Source organism: Salvelinus namaycush, chromosome 10, assembly GCF_016432855.1.
Source record: "Salvelinus namaycush isolate Seneca chromosome 10, SaNama_1.0, whole genome shotgun sequence".
In the NCBI taxonomy this organism is placed as follows: Eukaryota; Metazoa; Chordata; class Actinopteri; order Salmoniformes; family Salmonidae; genus Salvelinus; species Salvelinus namaycush.
The window spans coordinates 20,731,075-20,747,024 of NC_052316.1; the positions used below are offsets into that span (position 1 = coordinate 20,731,075).

General features: G+C 45.1%; 1 protein-coding gene across 1 annotated transcript in view; it reads left to right on the forward strand.

Moving 5' to 3' along the window:
• LOC120055210 (ephrin type-B receptor 1-B-like) overlaps window positions 1–15,950 on the forward strand; it is a 229,249-nt gene that overhangs the window by 47,488 nt on the left and 165,811 nt on the right. Inside the window, exon 3 of the mRNA XM_039003131.1 lies at window positions 9,917–9,981. Coding sequence (XP_038859059.1) covers window positions 9,917–9,981 — 65 coding nt within the window. The remainder of the gene's footprint in view (window positions 1–9,916; window positions 9,982–15,950) is intronic.

Below are 15,950 nucleotides of genomic sequence, written 5' to 3' on the forward strand. Positions count from 1 at the left end.
CTATTACCGAACCTGTACAAGTTTTGAACCTTTCCTGATAAATGTCTTTACTTTGAACATCCAACCTTGCAACTTTTTTGAAGGCACTCAAATCTGAGGAGACATACTGTACATAATAAAAACAGACCATATTTAGATCTCTAGCGCAAAAAAATCTTCAGATCTTGTATAAAGGAATGCCAGATATAGCTATACTTGAAACATTGCTCCATCCTGACAGGTATGTCCAAGAATAATCACTGTATGATCACCTTGTTGTGATTAAAAGTGACGGTACTTTCATGGTGTAACATGTCATCCAGAGAAGCTTGGCTAAGAACGCCTACAAATAAATTTGGGTCAATTCTAAAAATAGATCCATGGGCACACGACTTTTCATGTGTGAATTTTTCCTACACAGCATTCACAGTGTAGCCTAGCTTTGGGACACAACATCAGGAGTCTGTGTATTGGTTGGACTCCCTGAGTTGTGCATCATTCTGGTGGCTGGCGATGGAAAATAACCCTACAACAATATAGCCGGCTTCAGCCCAAAAACTTTTCCTGTCAACAAACGCATATGTAGAACCTCTAGGAACTCAACATACCAGATGTAAAGTAAAATGTGACTCTCGCTATCAAATAAACATATCAAATAAACAATGTGGCCCTCATGTGAGGTGTGTGATCTAATGGCAGCCCGCTGTCTAACTCAACAGGAATACGGTGCTGTTCAGACAAAAGTTGGATTCAGATGTTTATTTGATAGCGAGGGACACGTTTCACTTTACATCTGGTTAGTAGAATTCCTAGAGATTCTGCATATGCCTTCTACAAACTGATGCTGTCACGAAGATCACACTCAATGAGCTGTATAGGGCCATAAGCAAAAAAGAAAATGCTCATCCAGAAGCTGCGCTCTTAGTGGCCGGTGATTTTAATGCAGGAAAACTGAAATCTGTTTTACATCATTTCTACCAGCATTTCACCTGTGTAACTAGAGGGGGGAAAACTCTAGATCCCCTTTACTCCACACACAGAGACACATACAAAGCTCTCCCTCACCCTCTATTCAGCAACTCTGACCATAACTCTATCCTCCTGATTCCTGCTTACAGGCAAAAACTCAAACAGTAAGTACCAGTGATGCGCTCAATACGGAAGTTGTCCCATGAAGCGGATGCTAAGCTATCGGACTGTTTCGCTAGCACAAACTGGAATATGTTCCGTGATTCATCTGATGGCATTGAGGAGTTTACCACATCAGTCACCAACTTCATTAATAAGTACATCGACGACGTCGTCCCTACTGTGACCGTACTGTACGTACATATCCCAACCAGAAGCCATGGATTACAGGGAACATCCACACTGAGCTAAAGGCTAGAGCTGCAGCTTTCACGGAGTGGGACAATAGTCCGGACACTTCCAGAAATATTTCTATGCCCTCCGATGAACCATCAAACAGGAAAAGTGTCAATACAGGACTAAGATTGAATCCTAAGACACCGGCTCTGATGCTCATCGGATGTGGCAGGGCTTGCAAACTATTACAGATTACAAAGGGAAACCCGGCCGAGAGCTGCCCAGTGATGCAAGCCTACCAGACGAGCTAAATGCCTTTTATGCTTGCTTCGAGGCAAGCAACACTGAACCATGCATGAGAGCACCAGCTGTTCCGGACGACTGTGTGATCACGCTCTCCGTAGCCGATGTGAGTAAGACCTTTAAACAGACCTTTAAACATTCACAAGGCCGCAGGTCCAGACGAATTACCAAGACGTGTACTCAGAGCATGCTCTGACTAGCTGGCAAGTGTCTTCACTGACATTTTCAACCTCTCCCTGACCCAGTCTGTAATACCTACATGTTTCAAGCAAACCACCTTAGGCCCTGTGCCCAAGAACACCAAGGTAACCTGTCTAAATGACTACCGCCACGTAGCTCATCACTAAGCTAAGAACTCTTGGATTAAACACCTCCCTCTGCAACTTGATCCTAGATTTCCTGATGGGCCGCTCCCAGGTGGTGAGGGTAGGCAACTACAACCGCCACAACGCCAACACCATCATTAAGTTTTCCAACGACACTAATGGTGGTGGCCCAATGAGACGTCCTGGCACCTCAATACCAGGTCTCTGGCCTCCTCCCTATAGGCTAACAACGTCTCCCTCAATGTGGGCAAGACAAAGGAGCTGATCATGGACTACAGGAAACGAAGGGCTGAACATGCCCCCATTCACATCGAAGGTGCTGTAGTGGAGCAGGTCGAAAGCTTCTAGTTCCTTGGTGTCCACATCACTAAGGACCTATCATGGTCCAAACACACCAACACAGTCGTGAAGAGTGCACGACAACATTTCTTCCCCCTCAGGTGGCTGAAAAGATTTGGTATGGGCCTTAAGATTCTCAAAAAGTTCTACAGCTGCACCATTGAGAGCATCTTGACTGGCTGCATCACTGCTTGGTATGGTAACTTCTTTGCATCCAACCGCTAGGCGCTAAAGAGGGTAGTGCGTACGGCACAGTACATCACTCGGGCCGAACTCCCTGCCATCCAAAACCTCTATACCACACGGTGTCAGAGGAAGGCCCAAATAATTGTCAAAGACTCCAGCCACCGAAGTCATAGACTGTTCACTTTGCTACCGCACAGCAAGTGGTACCAGAACGCCAAGTCTGGAACCAAAACAGCTTCGACCCCCAAGCCATAAGACATATTTATTTATTGTTTTTCTTTATGCTGACTCACTTGCACTGGCTCTATGCACACTCACTTGACTCTACCCACCCACGCACGCACTCACACACACTACACTGCCACTCCAACACACACACCCACCCACACACACACACACACACACACACACACACACACACACACACACACACACACACACACACACACACACACACACACACACACACACACACACACACACACACACTACATAAGCTCTCACACACACACACACACACACTACATAAGCTCTCACACAAATCACACACACACACATGCATATTTGCGCCACACACTCACACATAGACACATTTTCACACTCTTCCCAGATGCTGCTGCTACTCTGTTTATTATCCTGATTGCCTAGACACTTTTAACCCTACCTTCATGTACGTATTGTATTATCTCAATTACCTCACTTACCTCATACCCCTGCAAATTGACTCAGTACTGGTACTTGTACTTGTATTTAGCCTCGTTATAGTTACTATCTCCTTTTTTTATTTAGCAAATATTTTTCAAAGTTTTTAACTCTGCATTGTTGGTTAGGGGCTCGTAAATAAGCAGTTCACTGTAAAGTCTACACAAATCAAATCAAATCAAATTTTATTTTATTTGTCACATACACATGGTTAGCAGATGTTAATGCGAGTGTAGCGAAATGCTTGTGCTTCTAGTTCCGACAATGCAGTAATAACCAACAAGTAATCTAACCTAACAATTCCACAACTACTACCTTATACACACAAGTGTAAAGGGATAAAGAATATGTACATAAAGATATATGAATGAGTGATGGTACAGAACGGCATAGGCAAGATGCAGTAGATGGTATAGAGTACAGTATATACATATGAGATGAGTAATGTACGGTATGTAAACATAAAGTGGCATAGTTTTAAAGTGGCTAGTGATACATGTATTACATAAAGATGGCAAGATGCAGTAGATGATATAGAGTACAGTATATACATATACATATGAGATGAGTAATGTAGGGTATGTAAACATTATATTAAGTGGCATTGTTTAAAGTGGCTAGTGATACATTTTTACATAATTTCCATCAATTCCCATTATTAAAGTGGCTGGAGTTGAGTCAGTATGTTGGCAGCAGCCACTAAATGTTAGTGGTGGCTGTTTAACAGTCTGATGGCCTTGAGATAGAAGCTGTTTTTCAGTCTCTCGGTCCCTGCTTTGATGCACCTGTACTGACCTCGCCTTCTGGATGATAACGGGGTGAACAGGCAGTGGCTTGGGTGGTTGTTGTCCTTGATGATCTTTATGGCCTTCCTGTGACATCGGGTGGTGTAGGTGTCCTGGAGGGCAGGTAGTTTGCCCCCGGTGATGCGTTGTGCAGACCTCACTACCCTCTGGAGAGCCTTACGGTTGTGGGCGGAGCAGTTGCCGTACCAGGCGGTGATACAGCCCGACAGGATGCTCTCGATTGTGCATCTGTAGAAGTTTGAGTGCTTTTGGTGACAAGCCAAATTTCTTCAGCCTCCTGAGGTTGAAGAGGCGCTGCTGCGCCTTCTTCACAACGCTGTCTGTGTGGGTGGACCAATTCAGTTTGTCCGTGATGTGTACACCGAGGAACTTAAAACTTTCCACCTTCTCCTCTACTGTCCCGTCGATGTGGATAGGGGGGTGCTCCCTCTGCTGTTTCCTGAAGTCCACAATCATCTCCTTTGTTTTGTTGACGTTGAGTGTGAGGTTATTTTCCTGACACCACACTCCGAGGGCCCTCACCTCCTCCCTGTAGGCCGTCTCGTCGTTGTTGGTAATCAAGCCTACCACTGTAGTGTCGTCCGCAAACTTGATGATTGAGTTGGAGGCGTGCATGGCCACGCAGTCGTGGGTGAACAGGGAGTACAGGAGAGGGCTCAGAACGCACCCTTGTGGGGCCCCGGTGTTGAGGATCAGCGGGGTGGAGATGTTGTTACCTACCCTCACCACCTGGGGGGCGGCCCGTCAGGAAGTCCAGGACCCAGTTGCACAGGGCGGGGTCGAGACCCAGGGTCTCGAGCTTGATGACGAGTTTGGAGGGTACTATGGTGTTAAATGCTGAGCTGTAGTCGATGAACAGCATTCTCACATAGGTATTCCTCTTGTCCAGATGGGTTAGGGCAGTGTGCAGTGTGGTTGCGATTGCGTCGTCTGTGGACCTATTGGGTCGGTAAGCAAATTGGAGTGGGTCTAGGGTGTCAGGTAGGGTGGAGGTGATATGGTCCTTGACTAGTCTCTCAAAGCACTTCATGATGACGGAAGTGAGTGCTACGGGGCGGTAGTCGTTTAGCTCAGTTACCTTAGCTTTCTTGGGAACAGGAACAATGGTGGCCCTCTTGAAGCATGTGGGAACAGCAGACTGGGATAAGGATTGATTGAATATGTCCTTAAACACACCAGCCAGCTGGTCTGCGCATGCTCTGAGGACGCGGCTGGGAATGCCGTCTGGGCCTGCAGCCTTGCGAGGGTTAACACGTTTAAATGTTTTACTCACCTCAGCTGCAGTGAAGGAGAGCCCGCAGGTTTTGGTAGCGGGCCGTGTCAGTGGCACTGTATTGTCCTCAAAGCGAGCAAAAAAGTTATTTAGCCTGTCTGGGAGCAAGACATCCTGGTCCGCGATGGGGCTGGTTTTCTTTTTGTAATCCGTGATTGACTGTAGACCCTGCCACATACCTCTTGTGTCTGAGCTGTTGAATTGCGACTCTACTTCGTCTCTATACTGGGACTTAGCTTGTTTGATTGCCTTGCGGAGAGAATAGCTACACTGTTTGTATTCGGTCATGTTTCCGGTCACCTTGCCCTGGTTAAAAGCAGTGGTTCGCGCTTTCAGTTTCACGCGAAGGCTGCCATCAATCCACGGTTTCTGGTTTGGGAATGTTTTAATCGTTGCTGTGGGTACGACATCGTCAATGCACTTTCTAATGAACTCGCTCACCGAATCAGCGTATTCGTCAATATTGTTGTTGGACGCAATGCGGAACATATCCCAATCCACGTGATCGAAGCAGTCTTGAAGCGTGGAATCAGATTGGTCGGACCAGCGTTGAACAGACCTGAGCGAGGGAGCTTGTTGTTTTAGTTTCTGTTTGTAGGCTGGAAGCAACAAAATGGAGTCGTGGTCAGCTTTTCCGAAAGGAGGGCGGGGGAGGGCCTTATATGCGTCGCGGAAGTTAGTATAACAATGATCCAAGGTTTTACCAGCCCTGGTAGCACAATCGATATGCTGATAGAATTTAGGGAGTTTTGTTTTCAGATTAGCCTTGTTAAAATCCCCAGCTACGATGAATGCAGCCTCAGGGTGTGTGGTTTCCAGTTTACAAAGAGTCAGATAAAGTTCGTTCAGGGCCATCGATGTGTTTGCTTGGGGGGGAATATATACGGCTGTGATTATAATCGAAGAGAATTCCCTTGGTAGATAATGCGGTCGACATTTGATTGTGAGGAATTCTAGATCAGGTGAACAGAATGACTTGAGTTCCTGTATGTTGTTATGATCACACCACGTCTCGTTAATCATAAGGCATACACCCCCTCCCCTCTTCTTACCAGAAAGATGTTTGTTTCTGTCGGCGCGATGCGTGAAGAAACCAGCTGGCTGCACCGACTCCGTTAGCGTCTCTTGAGTGAGCCATGTTTCCGTGAAGCAGAGAACGTTACAATCTCTGATGTCTCTCTGAAATGTTACCCTTGCTCGGATTTCATCAACCTTATTGTCAAGAGACTGGACATTGGCGAGTAGTATGCTAGGGAGTGGAGCGCGATGTGCCCGTCTCCGAAGCCTGACCAGGAGACCGCCTCGTTTGCCCCTTTTTCGGCGTCGCTTAGGGTCGCCGGCTGGGATCAGATCCATTGTATTGGGTGGAAGGCAAAACACTGGATCCGCTTCGGGAAAGTCATATTCCTGGTTGTAACGATGGTGAGTTGACGTTGCTCTTATATTCAGTAGTTCCTCCCGACTGTATGTAATGAAACCTAAGATTACCTGGGGTACCAATGTAAGGAATAACGCATAAAAAAACAAAATACTGCATATTTTCCTAGGAACGCGAAGCGAGGCGGCCATCTCGGTCGGCGCCGGAAGTAGTTGTTGTATTCGGCGCATGTGACCAATAAAATTTGATTTGACAATAACAACATAGGATATTAAAACAGATAAATATGTAGGAATGACCAGTGTCATAAAAATCATCTTGAAATTGGTTGTCCTGCCATACAACTGCTTTTTCTGTCAAATGTGTCCTAGCTCATTTTGTGATGTTGCATTGTGGAATTCATATACATTGTATTGCATTACTTACTAGTTGGTAGAGGGATGTTTTAAGTAGTTTTATAGAGTAGGAATAAATGATGTTGTGATACTGTTCTGTGGTATTGTTGTTGGCTCATGATGTTGCTGTGTCATAATGTAATAAAGTAAGGTGTTACTCTGGTTTAGTGAAACTGTGTGATGCCATTATGCCACAAAATGAACTTGTAATCTTAAAGGTGCTACAATACCGACCTCTGAGAATACCTATCCCCCGGTATTGGTTGCTGAATAAGTGTGCCATCATTGGAAAGCACAGCTGGCACACTGCTGGGAAATGCAATGGATTTACTTCAACACTGAACACAGATGTTAACGTGTTCTGGCTCATTGCGTTCTCGTCACCCTCCCTCGCCTAACTGCAGAGGAGGGGTAGTGTGACTGGTGTGGCTTTTTCTATGGGTCTCTGTAAAGATACAGTAGGCTCGGCATGGCTCCTTTCGTGCTAAACCCCCAGAACGCTTGGCTGACTGATTGGGCAACTGGCTAGCGCTGTTCTGGAGGCTTCCGTTGTCTCCTATCCCAGGGGTTTTAACTACGCCTGCAGCAGCTTCACATGGTGAATGACAAACAGATGCCAGGTACAGGCTAGGGATGCATTGCTTCACAGGACATGCTAATCAAAATGGCTATTTCCATTCTGTTTTGCCCCCGCCTAAGCTAACAGCAAATTACTTAAACATGAAAATACAGCTAGGCCCACACACCCTTGTTCCCACAGAAACATCCTGCTGTTACATGTTCTGTAGCTGGTCTTGGAGTGTCCTTTCTACAACATCTATCCTGGGTGTCAATCTAAAGAGCCTATACTTCCATGCAAAAATCTGAAATTTTCTGTCTGTTGATCTACTAAGACTGAGGAAGCACTAATAGGTTTAATGTGAGGCTTTGAGTTCTGTGGGAGTGAAAGGCAGACAGGCACCCTGTGGTTGGTCCTGGCCCTGGACTTGCTCTCATCTCCTCTGCCCTGCTCTCCTCTGCTGACTACAGAGAACACCCTCCACAGGCACTGACCTCAGTGGGCTCAACACTTATTCTGCCAGCCAGTGGTCAGTGTCTCAATGGGTCTATGATGAACTGTAACCCTGAAAGAACCCACAACCACAATACAGTTATTGTATAGCATTATGGGTATTGCATTGAGACTAGGAATAAGTAGCTGTATACAGAGAAATAAAGAAATATTAAAAATACAGTATGGCTTTACCCTGACCAGTTTGCTGATGAGTGGGAAGGTATCAGTGATTTATATTTACACTATATGACTGATAGAGGTGCTGTGTTGAAGCCACTGTGCCTCCAACTTGGCACTCCCTCATCGTCATAAAAAATATTTTGGAAGCTATAGAAATGGATTTATTAATGTCTACATTTGTTTTTGACACATTTATTATATTACAGACACCTTAATGCATACTTCTAAATTGTATTATATGAGCTAAACATACAAATACATTCAGTTAAAATATTTACATTTTTCCTTAAAGTATTTTTTTTTTTAGAGATGACTAATGTTACAGACCCCACTACACCACTACAAAAAATAATTACATTCATGTAATTTTGTCCTTGAAAAATGTAATTGAAATACTGTAGAATTCCATTCATTCCTATGGAGGACTGCTCCTACTGGCGAGTGCCAATATGGCCATCCAGTGGCTCCAAAGCCTCTCAATGGCCAATACATAGCATCATAAATCCACGGTTTATATACATCATTGGAGAGGATGGGTTGAGAGCACTTGTAGGAAGGTGAGTTGGGGTGAGGGCAATTGTTTTGTTTAGCATTCTGCATGGTTGATTGGTTGGCAGTTGATTGGACCAGACCCTCTCTCTGCTGTTATCGACTGATGATTTACCCATGCTGCTGTTGTCTTTCTACCTGCTGACTTGATCGACTCCCAGGAGAATTGTGAAGAAGGAAGAGAGCTAGAGAAAGAGAGGAGACAGACAGACAGACAGACAGACAGACAGACAGACAGACAGACAGACAGACAGACAGACAGAGACAGAGACAGAGACAGAGACAGAGACAGAGACAGAGACAGAGAGAGAAAAACATCACAAAGAGATCAGTGTCAATGCTTTTGGAAAATCGAAAAATAGTCACATCTGAAAAATATATATAAATTGTTGTGGTGAAATGACACCAATACACCAAAATGTGGTGTTTTGTGGCTCTGTGAGCTGTGTTAATTGTTGTTGCATTTGAACCCCTCTGCCTTCAAGCCAGGTGTGGCTGTTGGCACGCACCGGTGTTTGTATACCTGCTGATGCTTTATCACGGACGTGATCAATATTTCCTGGGCCATCAATATTTAATACACTCCTCTGCAGAAATCACCCACCATTACCTATTGATCAGTCACAGCCCAGACTGTGAAAACAACACTCTTCCAAGGGCAGCAGTTTGCACAGAGAATGGTGCTAACTGAAAGTCCACAGAGAATGGTTTGTATATACTGTACCATACCTCTTATCCCAAACAAAAGTGTTGGTTATCTCCCACTTTTCCTCCGAGAGTGTCTAGAGTGTGGCCTCTCTTCAGACCCAGAGCCTGTTAGAAGTGGAGAGGTGATGGATCACCCTATGTCTCTGAGTCAGAGTTTGACAGTAGTGAAATGTGTAGAGAAGGTGTCATCCAGTAGGAACTGTCAAACATTGGTCTGATTCTGTCTGGACCATTGGTAAAGGGCTGATATACATTTCCAGTAATGAGACATTGAAGCTTTAGCTCATAACAATGGTTTTCAATGGACTGAGAAGAAAAATGTGCATTACGCAAAAAGTGATGGCGTGAGGTGTTTCACTGTAACAGGTGTTTGCATTACATTGGTAGTAGCAGACATGTGTATTACATTTCTTGCTCTTTGTCTCTTCAACAGAGACAGTGATGGACACACGGACGGCCACAGCGGAGCTGGGTTGGATAGCTTATCCTGCCTCTGGGGTAAGACCACTCCTCATCTAGACCTCATTTAAACACTCACCAACCATCCTCTCCTTCCCTCTCATTGACATCTAAACTTTTACACAATCTCAAAAAGCTTCCCTGAAAGTTGAGTGGTAGAGTGTATTGTTGATGCCACAGTGAGATTAATGTCCAAAGAAAGTGTTCAGATACCCATAGTATGCTCTCAGGGCCTAACAACACACTCACCAGCTAACGAGCTCACTTCATTCTGCTGCCCCATGACTGACTGGCTCACAGACAGCCATCTCTGGGAGATGTAGTGATTTGTGACCATGTTCTTCTTCCTCTTATAAACATATTTGTCATTCATAGGCGCTGGCTGGCAGATTGGTTCTGAGCTGTAGTTTTCTGAGCCACGTTAAGTGGAAAGACAGAATGTGCATCCCCTGTGTCTCATGCAATCAGGAGAAATAATGTATTGGACTGTCAGTGTGTGTACCCCTAGGGAATACTTTAGTTTGAGCACACTTAGATTCCAATTTCAAGCCTGCCAACAGCTTAATTAAAACACTTATATCTCGTTCTGAACAATTAAGTTCTACTTATGTGCTACAATAAGTGAAACATTAAACACCAGAATTGGCCAAATCCAGATGAGGAAAATAAATGCCAGAGGTCCTTGTTTGCATGAACAGTTGTGAGAGCTTTAACGTGTCATTATTTACACACAAGATTAGATTCTGTTGAATGTATGTTCATGCCATTAAGATTCATTACAATTCACAAGACAATGCCATATTCATATTGACAGATTGACATTGATAGTGATTTAAAAAAGTTCAAACATAAAAAGTCTCGTACTTCGATGATTACAGAAACCCATTTAGTTTTTTTTTCTTTTAGATAAAAAGTTTTTTCAACCAATGTGTTTTACAAAATGGAAAATGTATAATTTTCTGCCAAATGAGACACATTTAGGCCCTTAAGGTTTGGTGTTTATGGTAATATGATTAAAGAGATTAATTTAAATGAATGTAGATTATATGCAGCAATGTTTTAATCTATTGCAATTGTGCATGGTTTCAGGCTGCCCTCTGTCAATGAGTCATTTGTAAATAATGAGTCATTCTCTGAAAGCTGACACAGGTCTTAGTCATGACCACAATTATTTCATTAGGATATTATGTTCATTTGACAGGCAGAAAATGGCATTAGAAATATGACTGGAAACTCTGCCAACTATACTGTCAACAGAAAGAGAATATATAATAATGAGGTTCTAAGAAATGGTTGAATGTGGGGTTGAATGTAGAATATGTACATGCAGAATGTATATTTAACAGATAGGTCCACACTGTTTGGCTCTGCATTAGCTTTCTAAACACAGTGTTTAGAAATGGTCCCTCTCTGTTTTTAACAGGAAAAAAATGTTTTTCTATAGTCACTTACTCATATGGACACTGAGTCACTATCAATAACAGAGGGAGATGAGGAGATAGCAAGGGCTTTCAAAACCAAGAAAATGGAGGGTCAGTGATGTTTCCTCCTTTCGATAGATAGTGTGTGGTGAAACATAGGCAAGTTCCCGGAGCAAGATGCTCTACTACAGTAAACGTTTAGTGGGTCAGAGAGAAACAATGAATAGAGCTGGGTTTTGGTGGAGAGGTTCAGATTCTTCTAGCCATGTATGTGAAGCTGAGACTCGCAAGGGTCATAGTTAATTTGCTAGTTTGAGAGAGAAAATTGTGCATCGCCCCAAATGGTTATAATTTAATACTCACCCATGTTATAGTTGTTAAAAATCAACATGGTTGAGCTATGGAAGACATGCCAAAGTATCTGATCATGTTTAATGCAAAACTGGTCCTTCAGTGCAAATAAAACTCCATCTTGACCATTAATTAACCTTTTGCTGAGTTTCTATTTGATTGCATACCATAAATGACTCCTGGTTGTCTGATGATGCTATTACTGTAAGTTGCTACAGAGCTGGAGTCAGATTTCTCATTTCAAATTGAGAGAGCCTATTCATTTCATGATGGCTTGTCATTGTAATTTAATTGTACACTTCTTGGCAATCACAGCGACATTATGAATCATTCAGTTCAAAGGAGAACACTCCCACATACATACATCTCTCACGAAGGGAAAAGTCTCCTGTTAATGTCTACATGAGTAAATGAGACATGTTAAGATAATAGTATACAGTGCATTCGGAAAGTATTCAGACTCCTTGACTTTTTCCACATTTTCTTACGTTACAGCCTTATTCTAAAATGTTTTTTGTAAAATAAATCCTCATAAATCTACACACAATACCCCATAATGACAAAGCGATTACAGGTTTTAAGAAATTTTAGCAAATGTATTAAAAAAACAAAACAGATACCTTATTTACATAAGTATTCAGACCCTTTGCTATGAGATTCGAAATTGAGCTCAGGTGCATCCTGTTTCCATTGGTCATCCTTGAGATGTTTCTACAACTTGATTGGAGACCACCTGTGGTAAATTCAATTTATTGGACATGATTTGGAAAGGCACACACCTGTTTATATAAGATACCACAGTTGACAGTGCATGTCAGAGCAAAAACCAATCCATAAGGTCAAGGGATTTGTCCGTAGAGCTCCAAGACAGGATTGTGTCGAGGCACCTAAAGTTTGCCAAATGGCACCTAAAGGAATCTCAGACCATGACAAACAAGATACTCTGGTATGATGAAACCAAGATTGAACTCTTTGGCTTGAATGCCAAGCGTCACGTCTGGAGGAAACCTGGCACTATCCCTACAGGGAAGCATAGTGGTGGCAGCATCATGTTGTGAGGATGTTTTTCAGCGGCAGGGACTGGGAGACTAGTCAGGATCGAGGGGAAGATGAATGGAGCAAAGTACAGAGAGATCCCAGATGAAAACCTGTTCCAGACCACTTTGGCACACAGCCAAGACAACGCGGGAGTGGCTTCGGGACAAGTCTCTGAATGTCCTTGAGCGGCCCAGCCAGAGACCGGATTTGAACCCGATCTAACATATCTGGAGAGACCTGAAAATAGCTGTGCAGCGATGCTCCCCATCCAACCTGACAGAGCTTGAAAAGATCTGCAGAGAAGAATGGGAGAAACTCCCCAAATGCAGGTGTGCCAAGCTTGTAGCATCATACCCAAGAAGACTATGCTGTAATCACTGCCAAAGCTGCTTCAACAAAGTACTGAGTAAAGGATCTGAACACTTATGCAAATGTGACATTTCAGTTAAACAAAATATATATTGCAAAATTTTCGAAAAACATCTTTTTTCTTTGTCATTGTGGGGTATTGTGTGTAGATTGACGAGGGGAAAAAAACTATTTAATTCATTTTAGAATAAGGCTGTAATGTAACAAAATTTGGAAAAAGTCAAAGGGTTTGAATACTTTCCGAATGCACCGTATCTCAATACTACATATACAGTATGTAGCCTGAAATTGTGCTCCATATTTATTTTATCTGAGGTTATATTTTTCTTTGGCAAATAGATCACAAAAGAGAGCAGAGAATGGAGTGATATGGAGTGATAGGCTATTATGGTATGATAGGCAGGATCCTATCCGTGCCAAGTTGGATCTTAAATCATTATCTTTTCTTTTTTCCATAGGCACCTAAGCTCACACTGTAACAGCAGTATATTGTTGTATGCGGAGGTCAGTGTGAGTGCAGGTGAGGAGGGGTAATCTAATGGAAAACCACCTTAAAGTATGCTTGTGTGAGAGAATACTTTAGGAGCAGGAGGCATTGGGGGAAGAGGGGATAGGGGGAGGGGGTTCACAGTGGATATCACACAGATGGTACATGGGCACTCAGCTGCACTGAAAGTCCAGGTGTGGAGTTGTTCAGAGGGCAGGTGGTGGTTGTGGTGGTCATGGGTTAAGGGAGGGCATCACTGATCTTTATGTAGATGCTCATTGGTGTATCATGACTGAAATATATCAAACCGTTTGGGGTTTTCAGTGGAAGAAGATCATATGAGAGGCTGAATTAGGCCCAGTACATTCTCCTGGTCAGGGCAAGGCTCTGAAGACAACAGATATCTTGGGGTTACTTGGGTACACAGTCTTTTCTCTGATTGTAACGATCGTCTAATGGAGGAGACCAAAACGCAGCGTGGTAAATGTTCATATTATAATTTAATTAAAAACTGAACACTAAACAAAATAACAGCGAGAGGGAACGAAAACGAAACAGTTCGGTTAGGTGAAGACACACAAAACAACTACCCACAAACACAGGTGGGAAAAGGCTACCTAAGTATGGTTCTCAATCAGAGACAACGATAGACAGCTGCCTCTGATTGAGAACCACACCCGGCCAAACACATAGAACTAGACAACATAGAACCCAACATAGCATGCCCACCCCAACTCACGCCCTGACCAACCAAAATAGAGACATAAAAAAGGATCTCTAGGTCAGGGCGTGACAGTACCCCCCCCCCAAAGGTGCGGACTCCGGCCGCAAAACCTAAACCTATAGGGGAGGGTCTGGGTGGGCATCTATCCGCGGTGGTGGCTCTGGTGCGGGACCTGCCGCTGACCCCGGACTGGGGACCCTCGCAGTGGGAGTGGGGACCCTCGCAGACAGGAGGGCGACTCTGGCAGCTCCGGACAGGAGGGCGACTCTGGCAGCTCCGGACAGGAGGGCGACTCTGGCAGCTCCGGACAGGAGGGCGACTCTGGCAGCTCCGGACAGGAGGGCGACTCTGGCAGCTCCGGACAGGAGGGAGACTCTGGCTGCTCCGGACAGGAGGGAGACTCTGGCTGCTCCGGACAGGAGGGAGACTCTGGCTGCTCCGGACAGGAGGGAGACTCTGGCTGCTCCGGACAGGAGGGAGACTCTGGCTGCTCCGGACAGGAGGGAGACTCTGGCTGCTCCGGACTGAAGCCTGTCGCTGGAGGCTCCGGACTAGAGGGCGTCGCTGGAAGCTCCGGACTAGAGGGCGTCGCTGGAGGCTCCGGACTAGAGGGTGTCGCTGGAGGCTCCGGACTAGAGGGCGACGCTGGAGGCTCAGGACTAGAGAGCGTCGCTGGAGGCTCCGGACTTGAGGGCGTCGCTGGAGGCCTCGTGCCATAACTCCTCACTGGAGGCTTCGTGCCATGGATCATCACTGGAGGCTTCGTGCCATGGATCATCACTGCAGGCTTCGTGCCATGGGTCATCACTGGAGGCTTCTTGCTATGGATCATCACTGGAGGCTTCGTGCCATGGATCATCACTGGAGGCTTCTTGCCATGGATCATCACTGGAGGCTTCGTGCCATGGATCCTCACTGGAGGCTTCTTCCCATGGATCATCACAGGAGGCTTCGTGCCATGGATCATCACTGGAGGCTTCTTGCCATGGATCATCACTGGAGGCTTCGTGCCATGGATCATCACTGGAGGCTTCGTGCCATGGATCATCACTGCAGGCTTCGTGCCATGGATCATCACTGGAGGCTTCGTGCCATGGATCATCACTGGAGGCTTCGTGCCATGGGTCACCACTGGAGGCTTCGTGCCATGGGTCATCACTGGAGGCTTCTTGCTATGGATCATCACTGGAGGCTTCGTGCCATGGATCATCACTGGAGGCTTCTTGCCATGGATCATCACTGGAGGCTTCTTGCCATGGATCATCACTGGAGGCTTCGTGCCATGGATCCTCACTGGAGGCTTCTTCCCATGGATCATCACAGGAGGCTTCGTGCCATGGATCATCACTGGAGGCTTCTTGCCATGGATCATCACTGGAGGCTTCGTGCCATGGATCATCACTGGAGGCTTCGTGCCATGGATCATCACTGCAGGCTTTGTGCCATGGATCATCACTGGAGGCTTTGTGCCATGGATCATCACTGGAGGCTTCTTGCCATGGATCATCACTGGAGGCTTCTTGCCATGGATCATCACTGGAGGCTTCTTCCCATAGATCATCACAGGAGGCTTCGTGCCATGGATCATCACTGGAGGCTTCGTGCCATGGATCATCAC